This window comes from Anser brachyrhynchus (assembly GCF_964034855.1).
Source record: "Anser brachyrhynchus genome assembly, chromosome: 7".
Classification (NCBI taxonomy): Eukaryota; Metazoa; Chordata; class Aves; order Anseriformes; family Anatidae; genus Anser; species Anser brachyrhynchus.
Window position 1 is genome coordinate 8,534,666 of NC_137701.1, and position 25,828 is coordinate 8,560,493.

The following is a 25,828-nucleotide window of genomic DNA, read 5'->3' on the forward strand; positions in this document are numbered from 1 at the left end:
GTCAAGGAGGACCTGATGGATTAATTTCCCCTCCACATGTTACTGTGGCAGCAGAAGCTGTTTGCTCATTTTCTAGTGATTTGGAGAGGATGCCTGTGAAATGAGAGATCTCTTCTGGGCTGGGGAGCATATGGGGATGGAGAGAACATTCAAAACATAGGGCTGTGTCTTCAGAGCGCACTCCAGGAATGTGAACTCGATTGGTTTAGGGAAGAGGAGGATAAGAGCTTGCAGAATTGCTGTAGGTCATAAAAGTGACAGGATTTGCTACCAGTCGTGGCACTGCTGGCCGGTGAAAGAAACCCTCCAGCTCTGCCTCGTGCTCGTGAGCACAGAGATCAAGACCTCACGTATCCGAAGGACCCCGCTACCTCTCTTCCCTGACGCAGCAGGAGGCTGTGCCTGTGGGAAGGAGGTGCTGTGCCAGGGCTGGGGCCTTTTGCAGATTGTCTGGGCTCGTAGCAATTAGCACAGCCAGCAGGAGGCTAGTGCAGGGGTGGTTTTGCCATGGCTGGCTTTAGGTCTCAGACCACTGCTTTCTGTGAACTGGGTGTTTCTAGACCGTGGGTGGAGTCAGTGTGAGCTCTGTGCGGAGGGAACTGGTGTGTTGCTCTGCACCTTGTCTCCTCATCTGGACTCCCACGTCCTGATCCGTATCAGAATGGGGAGGCAAAGCACTTTATGTACACCTAGCTTTCAGGTCTGAAGTAGCTGAAGCTGGCTGAAATGTTGTCAGATTACCCTAGAATAGAGGCCAGAGAGCAATGTTTTGGGGGTGCAATGTTGAATTTTCATTAGAAGAGCACGAGGATGAACTTCTCAGAAGTGTTTGAAATAAAAAATCCTAGTGTTTAGAATGGGGCAGGGAGAGGAAGGGGGGAGGTTTTCAGATGAGAGAAGAACTACAACCCGTAAAATGTTACCATGTTTGCATCAGATCGGTAAATGCATTTCCCTCCAGTGTGCCACTGTGTGTGCCTCACATGATGTTCTGAGAGAACTGATTGATGGGAGTTTACTGAAGTCAGGCAGGGCTTTGGGCAGGCACAGCAGGGGTTGGACCTCGCAGCATCTTTGGAGCTCCTGCTCCCATCTGCTCCTCTCTGCTCCACGAGCGTTGTGCCTGCTTAAAGGGCATTTTGTCTTAATGCAGAGCTGCGCCTTCATAGCCCAGCGAAACCCAGTGGCTCTCTGTCCTTGTTTGCTGATTACAAATAACATGCAAAGGTTAATTACATTGCCTTCGTCATTAACAGAGGCTTTTGGAAGCATAACCAATTGACTCGGAAGGAAAGCGAGATGCTAAATGTGCACGTCATGCGCTTGCTGCAGTTCTGTGATCACACTGCACTTTGTGTGGCTGTTTACCTGCAGCAGGAAGTATAGATCTGAACAGCAGGGGAGGCCTACCTGGAAATATCTCATGGCCATTGTTGATTCGATGTGTCATTTCTCAGAGCTGGCTGGTGTGCTGCGTTGTATGTATCTGCCTGCAACCATTCCGGGTTTTGTGAAGAGTTTCCCAGTGTTTGACAATTAATCTGCTGGCTGTAAGTCCAAAGCACCATAAAAATGTCTCTTGTGACTTGCTGATATCTGGTAGATGGCTGGAGTTGCCAGTTATGTATTGTTTAAACAGCGATGACAATAATAAATTATATTTTGTATAGGGCAGATTCATTCTGCAGTGTCTTGATGCATTTGGCTTAATATCTATATGGATAAGTTCATCTGTTGCTAAATTACAGCTGCTTTTGAGTAGAAAGACAGCAAATGCTTAACAGATTGGTGCAACAGTATGCTAGGGTGTAAGGGAGAAAGTGAAAGGCTGCTCACTTTGAAGCTGCAGAATTAGGGGCATGAGTAAGTAGAACGTATTTACCCTGTTTGGGGTTGAAAGTGAGACAGGACCAACTGGATCCACTGGATCAAGAGCTGATCCAGTAGACTATGCAAAAATTGTAGGTTTGATAAAACCTTAGGTTCAGTCCTCCATTGCAGGAGGATGTTCCACTGCACTTGTAGATCTGTCCTTGCTGAGAACAGTGCTCAGGCAGGTGCTGGAATAGAGTTGCAGTCTCTGGGGCTTCTTCCTCTGGCTAAAGATGAGGGCTTTGGGGCTATGGGACAAGCACGGGCTGCTGAATCCCAAAGCGTTGTCTTCAGCCTGCCTTCTTCAGCGATACACAAACCGCCTTCAAAGCACATAGGGATCTGGTCAGGTGGGACGTGAGGTGTCCCGTGGATGGGATCCAGGAGATGGCCTGGAAGGGATGTCAGGCCTCTGTGCTGGGAGAAGCTGCAGAACTGGTGCCCTGACAGAGCTTTCTGACAGAACAGGGAGGAGGAAAGAACCCAGAGAAGTAGTGAGGAATTGTAAGGGTGATTGTAGCTGCTTCCCTGAGCCCAGAGAAGAAGACGGATGTTGATTAATCTGCCTGTTCCGTCGTGGAAAGGCAGTTACAGCCCCAGACATCTGAAGACTACAGGCTGGGGAAGGGAACAAGACTGGGCAAACAACTGCATTGTCAGCTGGCTTTTCAGTTTGAGCTTTCTATCCCTACTCAGAGGGGAAGTTCTTACACCACGTGGAAGGAAGGGATGGTGGTGACAAAGCAGTGGCCGCATGGGGTGCCCAGGGAATGGCCAAGCCCCAGCTGTCATCTGTGGTTCAAGTGATATGTTAAATCGTAAGGGGTCTGAGTCGAATAGCTCTCGTGCTTTTCTTCGATGAAGCAGGAGAAGCAAAAGCCTTTCCTTGTTCTCAGTGTCAAATGCTTAATTGCAGATAGCAAAGATGAGGTGTATTCACAAATGTGCTTGCTACTAAGGATGCTTTCACATGACTACTGTTTTTGTCTTTTGTCATATGAGAAATCAGGACTGTCCTCTCACTGGCTCTTTTATTTTCTTTTCAACTCCAGAACAACATACTTTTTCTTCTGTTGCTTCTTCATCTAGATACACCGAAGCCTTGACAGATCCCAGCTACAAAGGACAGATTCTTACTCTGGCTAACCCCATTGTTGGGAACAGTGGGGTGCCTGACACAGCTGTCTTGGACGAAATGGGCCTCAGGAGGTTTCTGGAGTCTGATGGAATCAAGGTAATGGTGGCAACGCAGGAGCTGAGCGAAGGACGGTGCTAGCAGCCTGAGTGTGTGAATGTGTGTGTGTGTGTGTAAGAATTTACTGGCACCTCATAGAAGTTAAATGAATCAATGATACTCAACTTTTCTCTTTCTTCCTCTGGGTGTTGTCTTCTGGAGAAACGGTGGCAAAAGGTAATCACTGTGCTTTCTGCACCTGGCTATGCTCTGTCTGGAAGTGGTGTGTTTCCCCTCAATGATACAAATGACACAGTTTTTGTGAACTGCTCCCCTTGATGGCTTTTTTTTCTCACATTCATGTCTGCTTCATATTTCTCTGGGTTTGTCCAGGACTGGTTTCCACGGGGAGAGCAAATGCTGTTAAGAATGAGAAGTTTCTCTGTGCAGAAACTCTTTTCCATACGCCTGTTCCGCCACAAATAGAGGAGGTGATACCTGTGTGAAGAAGGCTGCCCTTACTAGTGCAGGAACTAGTTTGTGCTTTGGTGACAGGGCACATGGGCTAAGATCAGGACTGTGTCCATGCTGTTGTGGCAGTACTGAAAAATGAAATAAAACCCATGTAATTGCAGAGCCAGTGAAATGTTTTATCTGTCCTGAGGTGAAATGACTCCTTTATAAACTATCTAACTCCACTGGAAAATGAAGTTGACTTTTGAAATGAAATGTCACTAAGAAAGTGAAAAGCTTTCTTTAAAAAATGAATCAAAATGGAATGTTTTGTCTTGTCTTAAACTTCCATTTCCTTTCTAACAAGAACTGTTTTCTTCATTCAATACAATTCGCAGTTTTAGTTACTTGGAAGCCACGCTATTCTGTGGATTTCATAATTAAAATGGCCTGGGTACATTAATGATAAACTGCTGATGTCTTTACCCCTTTGCCTGGTATCTCTTCTATGCTCTCCCACTGTGCACTATCAGGTTTGCTGTCTTTTTGTTCTGTCAGAACAGCCACACCAAGTCTGCCTGGCGTTGTGTCTTACGTGATATGGTTTGCAGCGGATGAATGTACCAGAAGGCACACGGCTAGTACAGAGTGATTCTTCAGTGCAAAATTACATTTCTTCTCTCTGCAGGTTTCAGGTTTGCTGGTGCTGGATTACAGCAATGAGTACAGTCACTGGCAGGCTGCAAGGAGTCTTGGGGAGTGGTTGCAGGAAGAAAAGGTGAGAAATCCAGGGATAACTACATGAAGAGAACAGGCATGTGTGTCTGGGAACAAGGGAAAGAACAACCAGCTTTGAGCTGCTAACCACTTTTCTCTTGAGATGTCTTCACCAGTCTGTACTGGGCTTGTTCTGTGTTCCTTAGTTCTCTGGTTCTTTGGGGATGTTTGGTTCTTAATAAAAAAATGATCCACGTTCGATTATATTCCAGCATCTCATCAGATGTTTCTGTACTGCTGCTCCTAGTGACTGCCATGGTGGTAACCTCAAGAGCTGTTAGCTGCAGGAATCCCTCTGACTTGAAGCGGCGGGAGTTGAGGATATGCCAGTGGAGTGCAACTGACTTGTAACAGCTGGGATGGTTAGGTGTTCAGGAGGAAGGAAAAATGTGGCTCAGAAATGAGATCAATATTTGCCATATAAGCTTTTTATTTTGAGCTTTCTAGTGCAGAAACTAGAAGTCTTGAAGAACCAAGCTATTTATGAGTGGGGAGTAGGGAGGAAAGGTGAAGAACTGCAAGTGGGGCAGCCTTGGCAATAGAGCTGCTAAGAGCCAGAGCCCTTTAACAAAGGGCACGTTCTTCTCAGCAAAGTGATCTGGCTGTTGTCTTCACGTGCCTTAGCTGCTTGTTCTCTAACTTATACTTCTCTTTTGATTTCTTCAGGTGCCTGCTCTCTATGGGATCGATACCAGAATGCTGTCCAAATTAATTCGTGACAAGGTATGATCCCCATCCCTCGATTCAGTTTCATTAACCTTGCCGTTTTCTGGGACATTTTTCTAACAGTGCAGCAAACCTGAGGTAGCAATGCTGCTGCTGGGTTGCCTGGACCTCAGGTGCTGCTCAGATCCCCATGCTCTTCCAAAGGTTCTGGGTTTTCTATTCCACATGAGAGTGAACCAGCACGTGCTGATGTACATGAAACTCCTCTGGTAGTTGTGTCAGACACAACAGCTGGTAGTGTCACCTGCCTGTTGCCTCAGGTAGTAACAGAGATGGCAAAAATTCTGTGATATTTTGTGCATATTAGTTCATAGACAGCACCAGCTTTGGTCAATGGAAATTTTCCGGTTCCTCAGAGACTTAAGGAATGGCTATGTTAACCTAACCTGGATTCCTAACTCAGGCTGGTTTTCTTTGACTGAAACCTTTCATTATTTATAATAGCCATTACTTTTCTCTGGTTTCTGAGAGCTGACAATTGAAGGACATCAGCACAATTATGTTACTGAATGGAAGGTGGTGTTAAGGTACTTTCACATCTGCTCAAACAGTGATCAAAGCCATTCCGAAGGTAAATTGTTGTGCCTCGGAGGCTTTTCTTTTGTAATGGATTATCTGAAGCTGCTCTTTTCTTCAGTTGACCAGTCTGCAATCTGTAGTGCAAGTCCACTCCCCCATTCATTCCACAACCAAAATATGAATATCAAGCCTGAATAGAGGAATATTTGTAGAAATTAATTCTTATGGGAAGATAAGGGTTTGTCCTGCTCTTACAGACAGCAGACAAGTGCAGTTTAATGCAATGGAAAACGGCAATACATTTTTCTGCTTTCTTGAGACATACCGTTTAATGGGTCCGTGTTCCTTTCATCCAAAGTAAATACACTTTCAGTGTTTATCCAGTAGCTTATCAGACAGTGTAGAGCAGTAATGCCCGTTATACTGGGACTCTGAGTGGTATTGGTTTATGGCTTTTAAAATAGTGGATAATGTAGCTTTGTCTCCTAGACTTCTCAGTCAGATTGGGGAAACAAACAAACAAACAAACAAAAACTTTATAACTAGACATGGAATGAAATATTAATTGGGGGAGAGAACAGGGCTTTATTGTGACAAATGCAGAAATGAGCAGCAATTTGTTAAAGCTACTCTAAAGATAAATGCAGAACACCATTTGGCTGAGTAATCCAGTGGCAAGGTAAGACAGACTATTTGTGAGAAAGGCTTTAGGGCTTTGTCATCAGCTTTTACGGGACTGGCAATGCAGTGGCACTCGGCTGTTTCTGTGGCTCCCAAGAACTTGACTTCTTTAAGGTGATGCTGACTTGCTCAGCTCTGATGCACACAAAGCAGTTTGGAGCACCTTGTGGTGTAAGATGCCACCTCAAGGTGACGAAGAATGTCAGTCACTGTTAAGATCTGTCTTCAAAACTTACCCTTAATAGTGCACCTGGCAATGCAAGGTCATGACACTTTCCTGTCTTCAGAAGTTGGCAAGGATACTTCAAGTATGACCAAGCATGGAAGTATCTCAAGGAAGTATCACTAAAGCCAATGAGCAGTCCCAGCCTTCACAGGGCAAGCTGAATGTCGTGTGTGTTATCTTGACAGTGTGATATGTTAAGAGTTATCACAAAACATTGACTTCTTCTGCTTGACCATCCCCTTCCATCCTTGGAAAGTTCTGTATTGCACACACTGTCCCCATGCTGAGGAGAGTTTAACCCTAGCTTAATCCCACTTATTCTAGGAGTGGAGCAAAGCCAAAATGGGGATTTTTTTCCACTGAACTTTAATGAACAGAACACAGAGTAGGATGTGCTGCTGGCAGATCAAGGGTGTCCTAGCTTCTGTGAGGTGATAACAGCAGTAAAGAGCAGAGCTTGCTGGAGGTAATTTTTTTTAACAGATTATTCAGCGAACAGCTCTGCTGACCTGCCTCCCACACAGCTTTGCTTTACAGCTCTGCTGCATTATAGCTATCTACAGTATGTGGCTGAAGACCTCTCAGTGGGTGTCTAAAACCAAAAAGCTGCGAACTGCCTTGGGGATTACTCCCAGATCTTATTTGGACATCTGAAACCTGATCTTCTTGGAAGGCAACCTGTTTTACTGTCATTAGACGGCTTGCCAAGCTGTTTACAGATTTTACTGGTGGCACTGCCTCTCCCTCAGAAGAAGGATGTTGAAACTTGTTTTTAATACTAGGAAGGGATCATAAACTTCTGAAGATGCTGGAAGTGGCTATAAGCTGTCAAGAAACCATCTCTAACAGCTGCTCAGGTTGCTGTGCCTGTCAGCACCTTGCCCCAGTGTTCACAGCTTCTTTACTTGTGCTTCTTTGTTTACTGGTGTATTTCCACAGGGCACAGTACTTGGGAAGATTGAATTTGAAGGTCAACCCACAGAGTTTGCAGACCCAAATAAGCAGAACTTAATAGCAGAAGTTTCAACAAAGGTGAGAACTTTTTCTAGTCCCAGGTCTATACACTACAGGTATTAACTGCTCCCCATTTGCTCTGGGGATCATCCAATTTTTCTAAACAATCTGGGGACCTTTTTTAAACCATTCACCTTTCTAGAGCTTTGGAGGGCTGTGACCTCAACATGGTCCTTGTATGGTCCCTGTGGCTTACTAGGTGCTGTGCTGAAGCTGTAAAATAGGCTACGTTGAGCTGGATGTACTCTGAACAGTGCTCTGATCAGGGGACTGTCTGTTTCGAAGACAGGACTGAGAAGTATTGGGGATACAGTTAGACCTGGTGTGGGGGGCACACTTTCAAACAACTAACCAAAAGAAAGGTTGCTTTACTTGAATGAATTTCAGGAAAGCTCACATTTGATAGCTTGTGCTCAGGCATAATTCTGTTGAGGTGATTCCAGAAGGTATTCGTAGGCCTCAAAAAGAGACCAGCGTAGGAGTTCCCTGGCTCTAATATTGCTGGCATTAGCTGCTTTTTGTATAGCTGTGGACTGAACAGCAGCTATGTTTGTACTCCTGTTAGCAGGACATGCAAACTGTGCTCAACCACAAGCTGAGAAGAGCACTGTAACTTACCAGGTCGTAGTAAACCAGGCTTACGCTAAAAATGGTAACTGTTCTTCTACCAATGCAAGGGTCAATGTCTTGAATCGTGGACCCTTTGGGGTTTTAATTATAGGATAGACTGCCATAGGTGCATTGACTGAGGTGACAACTGAGCATGAGTCCCCATTTGCAAATTCCATGCTTACTGTGATGCTTGCAATTCCTTTAAGATCACTGAGGCTGTGGAAGAGCTCTGCAAATAATTGCTTGTGTACGGTTCCTCACACAAGCTGATGTGTGAGTGGCAAGGGTGGGAAAATGAAGCGCAAGCCTGAAGCCAGGCTTGGATTTACAATACTAACAGGTTACCTGAAATGCTACTGGAATACACAGGCAGCCTTGCAAGTCAGGGATCTCACCAACTTATGCCATGCCTCCACTGTATTTTGAGTTAGGTCCTTGTTGCTACACGGAAATATGGCAGTTGCTTATTGAGGTGTTTGTGATCTGTAATTGCAAGATGCAGGTGAAGTCATTTTGAGCAGTAACTTAGCAATAGGTAAGGTTGCTGATGCTAAACTCAGCAATTACTAAGACAGAATTGCTCTAAAGATGCTGAAAATGGTTTCTAAAAGGGCAATATGATAAGATTAACGGAGCTTTGGTGATCTTATTATGTTTATAACTTCATTTTGTAGGCTTAAAAAGCAACATCACAAATGAAGCTGACAGTGAAGTAAGCTGTTCAGTGTTGGTAGTTACTGGCCAGGATAATCTATCTGTTTCTAAACAGCTATTTTTGTGTTAACCAGAATACAGTAAGACCTGCTCATCAGTTGTACCTTTGGAGTGATTTTAATCATTTATTTTTTTCTTCCTGTCCCCCACATCTTTAGGTATTAGTGATATAGATTCGATAGACTAACGCTACTTATACAGGGCGGGGAATGTAGAAAACTGCCAGTGTTTTGCAGGAACTTTTGTTGGAGATTTATTTTGGTGCCTGTGATGTTCGGGGTCCTGGAGCATATGAGAGGTATTTAAATGCTTGAAACTAATAGGTCACTTCTATCTACACATATAGTCCCATGTAGTCTTTTTGCTGTCACCACTGTTGCCAGCAGGACTTTCTCTTCTCCCTGACTGCTGGCTCAGAACCTTCCCGCATCATCCTCTCGGACTGGGAAGTTTTTTATAGGTTGTGCTGTGACCACATGAGGGAAATCCTCTGGCTTTAGAAGGAATATATTTTAACAGTTCCCTACTTGAGCTTCTGGTCTAGCTTCTGCGTAGACATACTCTCGACCAGATGTAGGGGTCAGTGCTCTGCAGTACAGAGGAAGAGTAAGTGTGAGAAGTGGGGGAAGGCTTGGGAAGACAGCAGCACCTAAAATCAGTTGGGAAAGGTGTTAACAAATCATAGCCTAATTAATTGGACAGGGGAAAGTTTTGAGGAGGAAGCAATTAAAATAACTCAAAGAAGTTTTGTTCCACAATTCTCTCTGGCCGTTAGAACAGCCAAGGAGAACATTTGAGGGAGATGTTTGGTTCATAATGTTTCACAGATTTTTTTTAGTAGGGGTGTTGTGAGGAAATGAGGAGTCCCCAAAAGCCCTTCTAAAAAGGTGGGTGAGTTTTTCCTAAGGGACTCTGGCACATAGCACAAAGTTAATTTCTGTGAAAACTGGGTGCATCAATTCTCTTGGGATTGTTGAAGTCCTTTTCCTAGAAGCTTGAAAGGCAGCAGATAGAAGACCCTTGCAGTTGCTTTGCAGCAATGCAGTTCCACCAGCCTATGCAAGAAGAATCTGCTTGTGTACTCCTGACTGAAGATACTGTCATACCTCTCAAGGCCGAGTATCAATAGCAGATTCACTGTACTCATTCTCAAAAAAGGGATTGTGAGGCACTTTGCCATTGCTTTATGTGGTGTGAGCTATGAGATGTTCTGATACAAAATCTCCTTTCAGCGTTACAGAGCAGGAGTCGCAACAGCAGTGGTAACACTGCTGGCTCTGTGCTGATTCTTGTCCCATTTAAGGGTGGAGTACAGACCAAATGATGGCTGGTGAGCAGCAGCTAGAAACCTTGTAGCGAAGGGAGATGGCTTCTCGCACCCCGTTTCTTTCACCTCTGCTCCTGAAACGGCAGGCAGTCACTCCTGATGATGATCCGAGACGTCCTCACACAGGACATGCTCTTGCTTCCATCATTAAAAATCTCTTCTTGTTTTTTGAGAAGAAAACAATTAAAACAAGAACTTAATTAGGATAACACAAAGTGAGGGACTGTAATATGCTGCTAAAACTTCATCTTATACTCCCTGTAGAGGGGATGTTTTTTCCTTCTGGCTGGTCCTAATCTCCTTTGAAAAGATTGTTTGTCACCAGCACCATGGCATATTGGGAATGGTCTTTAGCATCTTTTCCTAAAAAGGCCTAGCTGTGAAATTTCAATGCCAGGGAAGCCAATTAAAAGGGAGATTTTAGCTTACAAAAAAAAAAAAAAATTAAAAAAATGGTGTATTGCACAAGAGGAAGGACACTTTAGATAAAGTACACTTATGAATATCAACTTTCAGGAGCTGAGAGTAGCTGAAGGTAAGCACAGTGTTTGCTTTTAGAAAGTAGAAGGCTGTCTTATGTGCTTATTGGTGAGCGGCATCCCATGCTGGCACTAACTGCAGTTGTATAACCAGTAAAATAATTCAGCAGACTTCAGAAACTTCAGAAAGAAGCTGTCCATAAAGATCCCAACATCAATGCTAGAGCCATCTCTCAATGTCTCCATGTTGCAGTATCAAGACCCATAAAATAGATGGTGGTTTGGCTCCATCATCTTCCATCCTGGTTGCAACCAGGAAGGATAAGTGGGTGTACTGAAATGGTCCAGAGGCAGGGGATGTGTAGTGACAATTTACTTTGTGGGATGGGAACAACAGCTGGAAGAGAAGGTGCCAGAAGTGTAGTCTGATGTGTACAACTGCTGCTGCCACACGAACATCTGTGATGCTCAGTGGCACCCACTGGAGGTCTATCGCAGAATATATCATATCCAGCCATGCTGTGCTTTGGTCCTGCTGTGACTGGAGGCTCAGGGTTGTGTTTAATGTGATGGAGCCATAGCTGGTGGTCGTGAAGCAGGCTTGCTCCACTGGCATCAGCACGATGACTTCCCTTCAGCTGGAAACCTCTCCCCATGTATCTGGCAATTCGATTGGGCTGCAATGATCTGTGAGAACCGACTTGCTACTTCACTGCTAATGAGGTGAAACACTGGAAAAAAGGTAGTCATTAGCTATGGAAACAAGTGGTTTCTTAGGGATTGCTGTTACTGCTGTAATCAACAGTATATAAAATGGTATTGTAACTTTAATTTTAACAAAAAAAATATAAAGTGTTAACATGTGTGGTACTTTTGGAGATTTCTTTGTAAGAGGACTGTTAAGCACCAGTTGCTGCATGTTGGTGAAGAGTTATTTTGCTGCTCACCTTCCCTGTGTTTTGGGGGGCAGGAGGTGATCTGTCATTTACAGCATGGCCTTTCTTTTTGTAGGAAGTCAAGGTATATGGCAGAGGGAATCCAATTAAAGTTGTAGCAGTTGACTGTGGGTTGAAGTACAACGTTATTCGTCTGCTGGTAAAGGTAGGTCAGTGCTTTATATCCTTATTTCCTGTTTTGCTTTGATAAGAACCTTGCCTGTACTCGGTAGCCTTCCTTTCAGCTGGACACATTCATTCCAGTAGCAGTCTCCCTCCTAAAATGAGGTACAGGTGGTTTTATTTTTAGGATGATTTTTATGGACTGTGAGGTGTTTTCTGAATTTGATGCATGGTATTGAGGGGGGTGAGGAAGAGGAATTGTGCAGCAACCTTTCAGCCTTGAAGAATCCCAGAAAGATGATCTTTAGAGAAGCTGTGGTGCCTTGTCTCTTAAGAACAACCAACCCAACATTGCCAAAAATGAATAAATGGGAAAAACTTTGCAGTGAGAGTGGTTGGTGAATGGCTGAAACAGGGAACCAGAAAAGTTGTGGAATGTCTGTCCCTGAAGATGCTGAAAACTGCCCTAAAGTGGAAGTCACCCCTGCTTTGAGCAGGGATTGGACCAGATGACCTCCTGAGCTCCCTCCAGCCAAACTGATTCTTTAATTCTAGGATTCTTTGAAAATCTTTTCCTATTGTTAGCACTGACATGGAGCAGTCCTTACTTCTCTAGCCGTACAGGAGGAATGAAGGTGGTGTCCTCTTATTCTCTAGATGCACAAGGTTTACTTGTTTCAGTTTTCTAGTTAATGTGTATGTTCATCCCCTTTAAGGTGTGCAGGACTATTGCTGGCATGTTGTAGAGGCTGAGAAGCCCTGTGTTGGCAGTTAGGATGAATGCACTGTGTAAAAGTGAATGTGTTACTTGTGTATACACACCTCTTTTGCATTCAATTACTAACTTTTGATCTCATTAGTGAATTTCAAAAATACTTGGCAAACACTGAGGTGGCTCAAAGATGAAAAATCGTAGCAGGCTTGTAGAAATAATCTGGACATAATTAATAATAGCCTCGTTATTGTTCCTGACAAGGGAACGGCTGAAATCCCAATTCAGCCGCCTCCAGACACACATTCATTTGTTCCTTTGCTCCCCCCATTGCTTGTCTTTCCCTTTGATTTTCTCCCAGCGAGGTGCCGAAGTTCATCTGGTTCCATGGGACCATGATTTTACCAGCATGGAGTATGATGGCCTTGTAATTTCTGGAGGTCCAGGGAATCCGATGAATGCCCAGGAGGTGATTCAGAGTGTCAGAAAGGTAGAGTATGATAGCCACAGGCCATTTTTTCATGTTTCTTTGCCTTCTTTTCCAAGTGTCTGAGGTCTAAACAGTTGGTCCTTCAGCACCTTTGTGACCTTGTGAAAGAAGAGCCTTGATTTCACAGTGCTCTCGTTTGAAATAATGTCGTGCTTTAATATAAAGCATCCTTGCTCATTCCCCTTGAGTAGACCGAGACACCAAGCTGTGCTCTGAGCTTTCCCTCTGAGGAGAGGAGGAATCTTTCCTTTATAGGCTGTTGCCAGCCTTTCATTCCACTCTTCCCCTCTCCACTTCCCAAAGGCTGTGTGGCTGCTGTGGGGGAAGTGCAGGAGGGCTAGGAGCGTAGCATGGGTTATGCTGGAAGTGCTGAACAGTGACACTCCAATAGCTTTTGAAAACCTTTTCATTACAGGTGCTGGAGAGCAATCGCCCAGAGCCTCTGTTTGGAATTAGCATGGGGCATGTAATCACTGGAATAGCAGCCGGAGCTACTTCCTACAAGATGCAGACGGCCAACAGGTACGGCATCTCTTCTGCTCCCCGGGGCCCGGACAGACCAGCTCAGTGCTGCACACACAGTAGCAGTGCCTTGCTTCAAAGTGCCTTAACAGGAGCTAGCTTGGCAGTAATGTTAATTCTTCATTCTTGCCATTCTTATCTGCCTTTAATTTAAACTGCCATGGTGTGCGTTGCTTTTTTTTTTTTTGAAGGTGCTTCATTGAGTTTGAGTAACTGGTCCCCCACCAAACTGAAGGACAGCAAAGTTTCTCCCAGGATTTATCATTTTGAGAATGGCTACCAGTATTGAACAGCTACTGCTGAACTGCTTTGTATAGTTCCTCAGCTATGAGTCCCTCCTAATTGTGGCTTTTAGACATATCCAGCACTTCTGTCCTCTGTTCTCTGACCCTTTCCTTCTCTCTTTCTCTTTCAGAGGACAGAACCAGCCTGTCCTGAATGCAGTGAATGGACAGGCTGTCATCACTGCTCAGAACCACGGTTATGCCATCGACAGCTCTACCCTCCCACCTGGCTGGAAACCTCTCTTTGTCAATGCCAATGATCAAACAAATGAGGTGAGTGCATGCTTTCTAGATACCTACACATAGCAGCCTCTAGTAAACAAAGACCGTCTCACTTTATTTTCCCTCCTTGAAGCTTGCAGTCAGGTTACAATTAGTCCTCAAAACTGAACTTGATGACGTGGCCATCTCCTTTACTCGGAGTCCTGCCTTACAGCCCCAAAGGGGGTGAACCATTACCTCTGTCCATGCTAGCCCAACGCGTAGGACTGCAGCAGTGACCTCACGATTTCCCTGGAAGTGCTGCCTTATTAACTTCTGTGACTTCCCCACTGCAAGGGTGTTAGCCTGTGCCACTGTAATGTTGTGTCAGTTCTGTTTTACACTGCACAGAAAAGGGATATTACTGGAGTCTGGTTTGTTTTGTTAATGTAAATAGAATCCAAAGGCCTAAAGATCAGGAGGCAGACAGGTAACTGCCTCTAGAGAACGATTTACAGGATCTGATGAAGAGGCCTCATGCCAAGTAATGCTCCGTGTGGAGGGGTCTTCTGTTTCGTATAAATGCCCCACATTGAGTCTTGCAGAACGGACAGTGCTGCTCTGGCATATCCCGGCTATACTTTGCAGGATCAAGGAGCAGTAATTTCCAGCTGATGGTTTGAGAGTAAGATTGTTGTTCATCACTTCGTGTTGTCTTTGTCCTTGCAGGTGTATTTAAGCAGAGACAAATGTTGCCAAACAATGTATTAATACAAAGGATTTACAAGTGTCATTCAGTTTTTGAAGTGACTTTGTTTTGGCTGTGTTGGCACACTGAACCCTTCCATTCTCAGGCCTTTCATGCTTGCTTTAGGTGAATTTTGGGGACAAATGTCATGGTGTTTTTGCTTAAATCAGGTGGTAAGGCTGGACATGGGTCTTCTGGATCTAGAAGCATATTCTTTTATGTGACCTGAATGAAGCATTTCTGCAACCCCCAAAGCAGCATCAGGCTCCTAAACCTTTATAGATCTGTCCATATGGTGGAGAGGGACAAGAGACATTGCAGTTCTAGCATGGGGTGCACAAACAGGAACAGGACTGGATGGGCTCTCCTCTGCAGTCTGCATTCCTCTATTTGGAAGAGAAGAAACACTTCCTGTGACCGACCTGGCACAACACAGTTGGACAGGGCCAGCACAGGTTTCTAAATACTGACAAGCCATGGAGTGAATATATTTTGAAAAGGTGTTAGTACGGAACTAGAAATAACATGAGCATTCAGGGAAAATGTGGCAGACTCAGGATGTTCTTTACTCTGAGGGCAGTAACTCTTACTGTGGGCAGGAGCTCATCTCATGTCCCTGTCTTATCCCTGCAGCCCGGGATGGCACTGTTACTCTGTAGGAGCTGCTGGGGCTTCTTTGCCCGTTTGTGAGGGTAACAGGTTTATATCTGAGCTATTTTTTCCGGGATTCTCTCTTAAGGGAACCTTGGTTTCTTCCATCTGGAATCAGGGGCCATGAGCAGTGACAGCTACAATGTAGTCTGCTAGTGGACTGCACTGCCTGGTGCTGTCAGGCCATGCAAATGAGAGGTTTGTTTTGCCTGGCTCCAAGTGGAAATACAAGCACCATCTCCAAACTCAGCTTAGGTCTTTCATACCATTGCTCATCCAGAGCAGTGGTCCCACTTCGTCACAGGCCTGCAAATGACCCAGGGCATGGCCTTGTGTCAGCATTTGAAGTGAGTTATGGAAGTAAAGAGCATGACCAAAATTTCTTTCTTCTGTAACAGCACCAGCCAAATCAGAGCAGTAAAAACAGTGAAACAGCCTTCTTCAAAGTGATCTTTTACTCGCTCTGCATGTTTTTGCTTCTTTGCCTGGTCCAGGATCCCCTCTGGAGGGAGACCAGCCTATCTGTTCTGCTAAGGGCATGCAATTTAATAGGGTTTGCTACTGTAATGGAAGTGATGTCTCTACCATGCTTCTCAGCCACGCACAGCTCAGTGGGTAATGCATGCATTGGAACATTAGCAGAAGAGCAAAAGGCTCCATGGTAAGGCTCCTCAAGTAGGACGTAGTTTGAAGACTGTGCATGAAACAGGTTTCAATTTGGCAGCCACTAAAAACATCTCAGCCCCTTGGCCTTCAGTGCTTACAGGGATAAGATCTGGCTTTCTGCTGTCTTTCCTACTTGCAAGGAGTCATCTACGATGATTGTTTTTATTCCCGCAGGGAATTATGCATGAGACCAGACCAATTTTCACAGCACAGTTCTACCCAGATGCAAATCCCGGGCCGACAGACACAGAGGTATTGTATGAGGATTGATCTGGGCTTGCTTTTAGGGGGCCTGGGGAGTGCAGATATGTATCAGCTACAATAACAAGTCTTTATGTTGTTGATGGTCCTAAATCTTGTTTTTGGAGAAGTCAGAATCCTCACAGAGGACCCAGTCATGCATAGGCTTGTGTCTGCTTAGCTTGATCCACAGCTAATTACAATCAGCAGCAAGGCGTCTATTGACTTCTGTGTGCTTTGGATCAATGATTCCATTCACATGATGCGCATGCTTTGAGTCCTGGTGGGATTATTTGTGTGTTGGAAGTTACTGAAGTGCTTAAGGCTTTGCAGGATCAGGCTCAAATCTCTTGTACCTGGGGTGATTGCAAAAGGAAAAGGATTTCATCTTACAGAAAAAACACTAGCCAGATGTTTTGTAATAAAATCATTAACTTTCTAATACATTTTAGTTCCACTTTCAAATTTTATAATTACTGTAGAGTTATGTAAATGAATTCACACTTCCTCACTCTGGTTCTCCTAAGTGAAATGAAATTTTAATCCCCCATCTGTGACTTCGCACAAATTCTATAACAACTGGTTGCATAGTCACAGAGTATGACTAAGCAGCAGCAGGGGATGTGGAAGGCAGAGAAAGCACATCTGAACAGAAATACACTTAGTGTTTCTTGAGAAGGTGGAAGAATACATGGAAGTGCTTATTTTAATCTTAGTTTGATGTTGTTGATTAAACCTGCAAGTAAATCTCTTGATATCAAGACGTTTCCTACCAATCTGACCTGTAAATCTCAGAGAATGTGAAACAACCCTTGGCTCTGGCTTCTCCAAGTATGTGCACTTCTACTGCTTGGATGGATTTGGGAACCTGGACCCCTTGTGGGCCCCATCAGTCAGGTACAGTCACAGCCTGCCTCGCTGTGTCCTGCTGCTGCTTCTCCTGTGGGATGAGGCACATGGAAGCTAGAGAAAACTTCCCTCACAGCTGCTCTGGGATCTCCTCTGGAGGGACCAAACAGCTGACACTTAGACACACCTGTTCAGACCCCAGCTCTGTAGCAGACTCCATTCCACATCACTCGCTTGAGTTAGTTAAGCATCTGCTCTTCTGTATTTTAGCTTTCAGTGCACACTCTTTCCTTATGCTGCCAGCCATATATAAGCAGAGCTCACAGACATGATTTATAAGTGTTTTCTCCCTGATATGACCGCACTTTCTTGAATGCAGCTTTGTCAGATACAGCAAAGTCATTATAAATAATGGTCCCCTCTTCTCTGGTGGTATGAATGTGCCTTCAGAAGGCAGCGGAGCACAGTTGATAGCTTGAGCTCACAAATGGCCTGTTTTTTTTTTTTCTTGTTTGCATATTATTTGTTTAGTTCCACTTTGGAGATTAAATTCATGTGTTTATTTTTCCTAGTTCCTGTTTGACTCATTTATTTCACTGGTTAAGAGAGGGAAAGGCACTACCATTGCTTCGGTCCTGCCCAAGGCTGGAGCAGCAGCTTCTAGAGTGGAGGTCAGTGCACAGACGGTCTTTGTTCCTGCCTGTCAGTAAGGCTAGAAGCTTGCTGACTCCTGCTGAACCCACTGTACTAAATGGCATAAAAAGCAGGCCATGGAGGTCAAAGGATTTCTCCCTGTACAAAAGGCCTGTCCTAGAGTCATCTAGCTTTTCTTGTGTTGTTGACTCCCTTTTCTTTTGGAAATTTGTAAGATCTGACATTTTGTGTATTTTTCTTTCTAGTTCTCCCAAGAAAGGTGCTCTCACAGCAGTATAGGAGGTGCCCAGGGATAATCCAGCCATGATATCTTGTGCCAGCATCATAATATTGATGCCCTGTTGCTTGGCAAAGAAGTCTGAAATACCTAGTGTGAGCTGAATTTCAGACAGTTTTGCTATCTTAGAAGGCAGCTGGACTTTGTGGTCAGCCAAAATGAGGCATGGTTGTCTATGAGCACATGATAAAATTAACACATGTATTGCATGCCTTATGCATAAGCTGTGTTTCTCTAACCAGAGAGATATGGGACAATTCCTGTAGAAATATTCTTAGAAGTAAAAACTGCAGAGTTCTTGGAGGTGACTTTTATTTTCTTTTTAGAACTTAAGATTTTTAACTTGAGATTGTTCTGTGCTGCACAGTCTCTGTTCATTTTGCTATCCACCACCATGGGACTGAATTTTTCCATACTGTTTCATACCTCTAGGTCTCCAAAGTTCTCATTCTTGGATCTGGGGGCTTGTCCATCGGTCAGGCAGGGGAATTCGATTACTCTGGATCTCAGGCTGTGAAAGCCATGAAGGTGAGACAGATACTTCAGAAATGCTAACTTTATTTATTTTCCCTTGTCACAGTGAATGTTTTTCCAACTCTGTTATTGCAGGGTCAGGGAAGCTGGTAGAATAAATAATAAAATTACCCATTTTTGGTTTATGAATTTGTTGGTTGTGTGATCTGAGTTAACCACTCAGAAGTATCAACTGAAGAGCGACATTCTTGAGGTTTCCTTTTCAGCCTTCAGATGGTTTGTTATTTTTGTTATGTGACTGATCACTCCAGGCTTGTCATATTGTCCTGCACTCTGGTCGAATGAAGAGGAGGAATATGGTTAGCAACAGCTGAGCTGAAATCACTGAAACTTGTGGTGTGCTGACAATGCAAGGCAGACAAATAATAACAGCAGCAGAGCAGTTGGCTGCTATCAAGACCATTATGCAAAAGATTTTGAACCCCTTATCAAAACAGTTTTTCTAAATGTTTATTTTAAATGGAATGAGTGCTTTAAAGTTCACATATGCCAAGTTTTGTTTCCAGAGTGAAATCATGATTTTGAAAGGAATAAATGAAAAGTCATCCTTTTGGATGACTTTTGTCCAATAAATTTAATATCCCACTTCTGAAGTCCCCTTTCTGAAGCCTGGAGAGCTTTATTATTCTCCTAATTTGAAGAAGGAGAGACTGTATGGGTCCGTCTGACAGAATCAGAGCAGTTATAGCAGCTGCCCTCAGACAAGGTGATTACTGTGATCTGCACTGAAGCTAACTAAAGTCAGGGCCATTCTATTCCTGTGCTGACCCTGGAGTCAGCAAAGGGGAAAAAATCAATTACAGTAATCTGAAATACAGTCTGGGGTAGGTCTGCATTGGTCTTAATGTTACAACACGTATTGTATGTGCTTTGTGTCTTGTATTGCTATTGCTGGCTGCTAGCTTGAAGTGGCCATGTTGTCAAGATGATGACAAGTTAGGAGTGGAGGATCCCAGAGCTGGTGAGTGCAGATAATGACCTGGGTTGGACAAGAGGCCTCTCTGTCCCTTCTTGCCCTTCTTTTCTCTTTCATCCTTCAAACTCAGCTCCGGTTTGTTGGGGAAAAAAAGTGGTTTTTGTTTTTTTTTGTGTGTGTGTGTTGTTTTATTTTTTTAATGATAAATCTCCCTAGCTTGACCTCCCGCAGTGCTCTTTCCCTTCCTGTAGCCACCAGCCAGCTGCTCTGATCTGCTGCAGGCTAATCAGCCATTCCAGCAGCAACGCTTGCTCTTCCTGACCTTGCCTCTGGCAGTGTGATTTACAGCTGCATGCAGGAGAGAAGGCAGTTGGTCAGTAGCTGTCAGGAGAAAGCTGCAGAACATGGATGGGAGAGAACAGGGACAATTAACAGGAGACAAAAAAAAAAAAAAAGAGATTTCTTTCCCCTTAGACATCTTAGTTTTATTTTCGTTTAAAAAATCGATATTGATTCTCACTGCTGGATGTTCTGATTCACTCTGCTACGCATTGCTGTTCTTCCTAGTCTGCTGGATGCCAGGTCCTTACAAGAAGGTGCTGCAGTTTACATTCAGTCCTACACAGTTACGTGTGTGCCTCTTTTTAGAGTAAGACCCCATGGAGCTGGGGCTGCCCCAGTCGGTGAATTTGTATTTGCAAGAATGTTCATCGAAGGCAGGAACAAACTATGAAGAGGGAGGCCGGGAAGCATCTGTGAACAGCGGAGAGTGGCTCGTGGTCATCTGAAAAATCTTCATGATTACTTGGGCTGGGGATTCTCCCAACTGTTCTGTGTACAGGTGGCTATTGCACAAAAGGAAGAATACTTCAGGAAGACTCCATTATTAATTTGCTGTTTTAATTAAGTTGTGATAAAGATCTCCAGCTAGGATGGGTGGACGTTGTACGTAGCGTTATGTGCATACAACAACAACAAAAAAGGAAAATTAAAAAGGCAGAAGTTGAAGGAAAGGGTTACAAGGGCAAACAGCAAGTGGATTCAAATCTAGAATCCCAAATAACTAGGCCTGGGGATGTGATATCAGTAAAAACTTCTCTCTTAGCACAGTGGGCATTAATTCTGCTCATTAATTATGTTCCTCATCACTGCCAGCTGGTCCTTAAGACACCTTGCCCCAGATAAGTAGGAAAGAAAAGGCTGAGATGTACAGATACACCAGCTTATTGGAAAGTGTTGTACCTTTCCCCTCCCTGTTTGTTGCAGCAGAAGTATAGCTATGAATTTCTGAGCATATTTATTAGAGAAGAATGTTATGGTCGGTGAGCTACCCTTCTCCCTCAGCACCTGCAAGAAAACTGCCCAGTTTGGAGTCCTTAGTCTAAAACTGAAATCTTTTCTGTAAGGATTTTCTTTTTATTCCTTTCCCGGCTATGCACATTTTCAAGGAAAGCACAGTTCTCTGTTCAGTGGAAAAAATCCAACTTTTCTTGGGGAAAAAAAAGCGTCAACATAAATTTACAGTCAGTCTTTAAAGCGGTATTTTAAGTTATCAAGGGAAGAAGAAGAAATGTTACCCAGTAACTGAAATAAGTAATCAGAGAGAGCACTGAGTAAGAATCCCACTGCTCCAAGTGAGCTGTGTATTTGTTTCCCCAAACCAGTGGGTCAAGCTATCTCAGAATGTTCTCGTGCTTTCTGTGAACAGAAGAAAAATAGTAATTTCTATCCCAGTCCCAGCAACTCTTCCATACCACTTGCTTGAGGAATGGTGGCTGACTTAATCTACCAACCCTTTTCCTCTTTCTTCTTACCTTTCTTTATTTCTGATCACAGTTCCTGTTTGTTCTGAAAGTTTCCTCTCTTGTTTCTTAGCCTTCACTATTCCTATATGGCAAATATTTCTCTTAAAAAGTATTTTGCATCCATAGCTAGCTTTGTAAAAGGTTTATTCATCTGTAGAAGTTTATTGCCTTAGCAGACATAGTTGGAGATTATAATGAGTTCCCATAAAAATGAGGCGTGCTTCCCAGTACGTCTTTTCAACAAAGCAGTAATGTGTTGCTCTTTATCTGCCTGTGCTTGGTATGTTGGCTTTTTTGGGGGTTGGCTGGGTTTTGTTTTTTCTTTTAAACATGACCATATGCTGGACTCTTTAGCAAAACTTGGTTGGCTTCCTCTTTATGCACTGGTATTTTGAGAGTGAGAAGAGTTGATCTGCCTAGCTCTGTCTCAAACTTTTCCATTGTTGAGCAAACTGTACTGAAATTCCATCTGCAGCCGAAAGAGCTGTAAACCTCTTACTGTTATAGCAGGAAACATGATAAACTTTATTATCTCTTTATCTCAGTTTCTCATCTGTGATAGAGAAAAAAGGGTATAAAGTTTTGGCTAACCTTCCTCTTGCATATAGAGGCAGAGTTTATCTTTTAGTGCACACAATATCATGAGGAACCAGGCTTTCTACATTCTGCTGTTGATGGAGCTGCTTGTTGAACGCCTTCTGTCCTTGCTGCTGCTGTTAGCTCTTTTTCCATGTAGGCCTACCTAGCTTTAATGCAGATTTTCATTTTTTTTAGGAAGAAAATGTGAGAACTGTCCTCATGAATCCTAACATTGCTTCAGTGCAGACCAATGAGACTGGCATAAAGCAGGCTGATGCTGTCTACTTCCTCCCCATCACTCCCCACTTTGTCACGGAAGTCATCAGGGCAGAACGCCCTGATGGATTAATTTTGGGCATGGGTGGCCAAACAGCTCTCAACTGTGGTGAGTACAGTACAGATGCCTCGGCAGCCCTTGCTGGCCAGCTCATTGCTCTCACCACACGTTCAGCAGACTCCTCATGTGCAAATGTGCAAGACCTGTGTCTCTGTTGTGTTGCCTATAGGCACAGGCAGAGATGCTGATCATGGCAGAATGAGTAATTGCTAAGCTACAGACGTAGCATCTAATCACTGTTTTCAGTACTTAAAAGTAAACCATTCTGGAAGCTCATCTCTTGGTTACCATAGCTGAATTGTGGGTACTCAGACCATGCAGGCAGAGATCAAAAGGAAAGGTTAGCTTCAGGTTAGTCCCTCCCCGGGACTCCTCGACCCTGGCGGGAGGACAAAGGGTCTGGGAAATGGAGGGCTCCCCCCTGGCTGACGAGAGAGTGGTTCGGGAGTGTCTGAGTGGCCTCAACGCACACAAATCCATGGGTCCCGATGGGATGCATCCACGTGTGCTAAGGGAATTGGCAGAGGTGATCGCCGAACCGCTCTCTATCATCTTTGAAAGGTCCTGGAGAACAGGAGAGGTGCCTGAAGGTTGGCGGATAGCCAATGTCACTCTGGTCTTCAAGAAGGGCAAGAAGGAGGATCCAGGAAACTACAGGCCAGTCAGTCTCACCTCTGTCCCTGGAAAGGTGTTGGAACAGCTTGTTCTGGATGCCATCTCCAAGCAATTGGAAGATAAGAATGTTATGAGGAGTAGTCAGCATGGATTCACCAAGGGGAAATCGTGCTCGACCAACCTCATTGCCTTCTATGATGGCATCACCAGCTGGGTAGATGGGGGGAGAGCAGTGGATGTCATCTACCTTGACTTTAGCAAGGCTTTCGATACTGTCTCCCATGGCATCCTGATAGCAAAACTGAGAAAGTGTGGGATAGAGGAGTGGACAGTAAGGTGGGTTGAGAACTGGATGACTGGCCGAGCTCAGAGAGTGGTGATCGGCGGCGCAGAATCTGGCTGGAGACCTGTTACTAGCGGTGTTCCCCAGGGCTCAGTGCTGGGTCCACTCTTTTTCAACATCTTCATCGACAACCTTGATGAGGGAATAGTGTCTGCCCTCAGCAAGTACGCCAATGACACAAAGCTGCGAGGAGTGGCTGACATGCCAGAAGGCCGTGCTGCCATTCAGCGAGACCTGGGCAGGAAGAAACCAAATGAGGTTTAATAAGAGCAAGTGTAGAGTCCTGCACCTGGGAAGGAACAACCCGATGTATCAGTACAGGCTGGGGGACGACCTGCTGGAGAGGAGCTCTGAGGAGAGGGACCTGGGGGTCCTGGTGGACGACAGGTTGATCACGAGCCAGCCGTGTGCCTTGGTGGCCAAGAGGGCCAATGGGGTCCTGGCGTGCATTAAAAGGAGCATGGCCAGCAGGTCAAGGGAGGTGATCCTCCCCCTCTACTCCACCCTGGTCAGGCCTCACCTGGAGTACTGTGTCCAGTTCTGGGCTCCCCGGTACAAAAAAGACAGGGATCTCCTGGAAAGAGTCCAGCGGAGGGCCACAAAGATGATACAGAGCCTGGAGCATCTTCCCTATGACGAAAGGCTGAGAGGCCTGGGTCTGTTCATCCTGGAGAAAAGAAGACTGAGAGGGGATCTCATCAATGTGTATAAATACCTGAGGTGTGGGAGACAGAGGGATTTGGCCAACCTCTTTTCAGTGGTTTGTGGGGACAGGACAAGGGGCAATGGCCACAAGATAGAGCACAGGAAGTTCGCACCAACATGCGAAAGAACTTCTTCACAGTGAGGGTGACGGAGCACTGGAACAGGCTGCCCAGGGAGGTTGTGGAGTCTCCTTCGCTGGAGATATTCAAGGCCCATCTGGACGCCTACCTGGGCAGCCTGCTCTAAGGAACCTGCTTTGGCAGGGGGGTTGGACCCGATGATCTTTCGAGGTCCCTTCCAACCTCTTCAATTCTGTGATTCTGTGATTCATTTAACCTTCTTGCAATAGTATCCACCTGTACTGCTTTGTCTCTTAGATGACTGCCAAGCAGTAACTTTAGTAGTAACCCAGTGTTTCTTAGATTTTAGAGAAGAAATGTTTGTGTAATGGTTCTGAGTTCTAATATTGACAAAGAATAATAACTGTATCTGTTGATGTTGCCAGACAAGTGGTCAGGTAGTCAGATATCTTCTGAATGCTTTCTTCTTCATTTACCATCAGCCCTCAAAGCTGTGGCTTTGTTTGCTCTGCAGGAGTGGAACTCTTCAAGCAAGGAGTCCTGCAGCAGTATGGTGTGAAGGTCCTAGGTACATCAGTTGAATCCATCATGGCTACAGAGGATAGAAAGCTTTTTTCTGATAAGCTGACTGAGCTAAATGAAAAGATTGCTCCTAGCTTTGCAGTGGAATCGGTAAATCAGACAATTTTGAAGATGTGATTACTATTATTGTTGCCAGAGTTATGCAAAAAAATAAATATTTCTAGTTTTGTTCAGTGAAAGCTAAATACAACTGTGGATACTGTAGCTTGTGCACTTTCATCGGCACTTCATGGGGATTGGTGCTGGTTCGCAGTGATTTAAAATGGATGAAAATGCAGTTAAGCACTTGGAAGGCCTAAGCTAATTTATCCATTGAAAGGAAGAGTAAATTAGGGTTGGGTGACTTCTGTGCTGCAGTACAAAGGTTTATAAAATTTCAGTGGCCACTTTTTTTTTAAAAATCTTATACAAGCCGTTTAGGCTTAGGATTTCAAGTCCTCAAAAATCCCTAGTTCTGAAATCCCTCTTGAGGATGAGAGTGTGAAAAAGTAATTAGTTCAGTGGAAGGTATGTTTGAGTTTGGAGGAAGCAGTCTCAAACCAGGATGTCTGTCGGAGGGGTTATTCGATGCTATAGTCTGTGAAGACAGACCAGGTAAGGACATGAGAAATCAGTGAGGAAGGTCACGGTGAGGACAGAAGTCACCTTCTTGAGCCCATGTTTCATTTTTTCTGCTGTTAGGCAGAACAAAGTAATGTTAAAATGCCAAAGTCGTTCTTTTCATTTTGTCTTCAGACGGCTGAATGTCTTATTGATGGGATTTCCAGTTATCAGAGTAACCTGAGTTGGTTGACTTTATTCATCTGAGTTGTTCTCATTGTCTCTGAAATGTATTCCTATCTCCTTTAAGATTGAAGATGCTTTGAAGGCAGCTGAGAAGATCAGCTACCCTGTCATGATACGTTCTGCTTATGCCCTTGGTGGTCTGGGGTCAGGCATATGTCCCAATGAGGAAAGTTTGCTGGACCTTGGTACTAAGGTAAGTCTGCGATTGCAAGTTCTAGGTATAGTCTGGACATCTGATTTTTTTTTTTAAATAGGTATTCACATGATAGTCACAGATACTGGAGTTGTACATACCCTGCCTTTCATCTTACCTGTAAAATGTTATCCTGACTCCTTCTAATGCCCTTCTCTCTCTTTTTTTTTTTTTTTTGTAATTCCTGCTACTGACTTGGGTAATGAAAATGATTAAACTAGTCTTCATCTGAGCAAGTGTTTCAGCAATTTTAGTCTGGGAAGAATCATAGTGAATTATTTTCACCTGCTTTCAGGAGTGAATGGCACATGACAGATGTCAAGGAAGTCGAAACCTTTGAAGAGCTCAGTGATAATGTAGTGTCAGAGTCAGAAGAGCTGAGAGACTTGGGCCTCTGCTGTATTTCAGTCTAAAGTATTTTTCTAAG

At 44.3% G+C, this 25,828-nt stretch overlaps 1 protein-coding gene across 8 annotated transcripts in view; it reads left to right on the forward strand.

The window, feature by feature from the left end:
• CPS1 (carbamoyl-phosphate synthase 1) overlaps positions 1-25,828 on the forward strand; it is a 116,939-nt gene that overhangs the window by 32,213 nt on the left and 58,898 nt on the right. For 7 of the 8 annotated variants that reach the window (XM_080598994.1, XM_080598995.1, XM_080598999.1 and 4 more), the window contains 14 exons: positions 2,962-3,106; positions 4,188-4,277; positions 4,943-4,999; positions 7,368-7,460; positions 11,586-11,675; positions 12,706-12,834; positions 13,250-13,356; positions 13,772-13,913; positions 16,081-16,158; positions 17,568-17,666; positions 18,359-18,454; positions 21,956-22,145; positions 24,355-24,512; positions 25,273-25,401. In XM_080598994.1, coding sequence (XP_080455120.1) covers positions 2,962-3,106; positions 4,188-4,277; positions 4,943-4,999; positions 7,368-7,460; positions 11,586-11,675; positions 12,706-12,834; positions 13,250-13,356; positions 13,772-13,913; positions 16,081-16,158; positions 17,568-17,666; positions 18,359-18,454; positions 21,956-22,145; positions 24,355-24,512; positions 25,273-25,401 — 1,603 coding nt within the window. Of the gene's footprint in view, positions 1-1,483; positions 1,551-2,961; positions 3,107-4,187; positions 4,278-4,942; positions 5,000-7,367; positions 7,461-11,585; positions 11,676-12,705; positions 12,835-13,249; positions 13,357-13,771; positions 13,914-16,080; positions 16,159-17,567; positions 17,667-18,358; positions 18,455-21,955; positions 22,146-24,354; positions 24,513-25,272; positions 25,402-25,828 lie in introns of those variants that run through there. The other variant, XM_080599000.1, reaches the window with a different exon arrangement.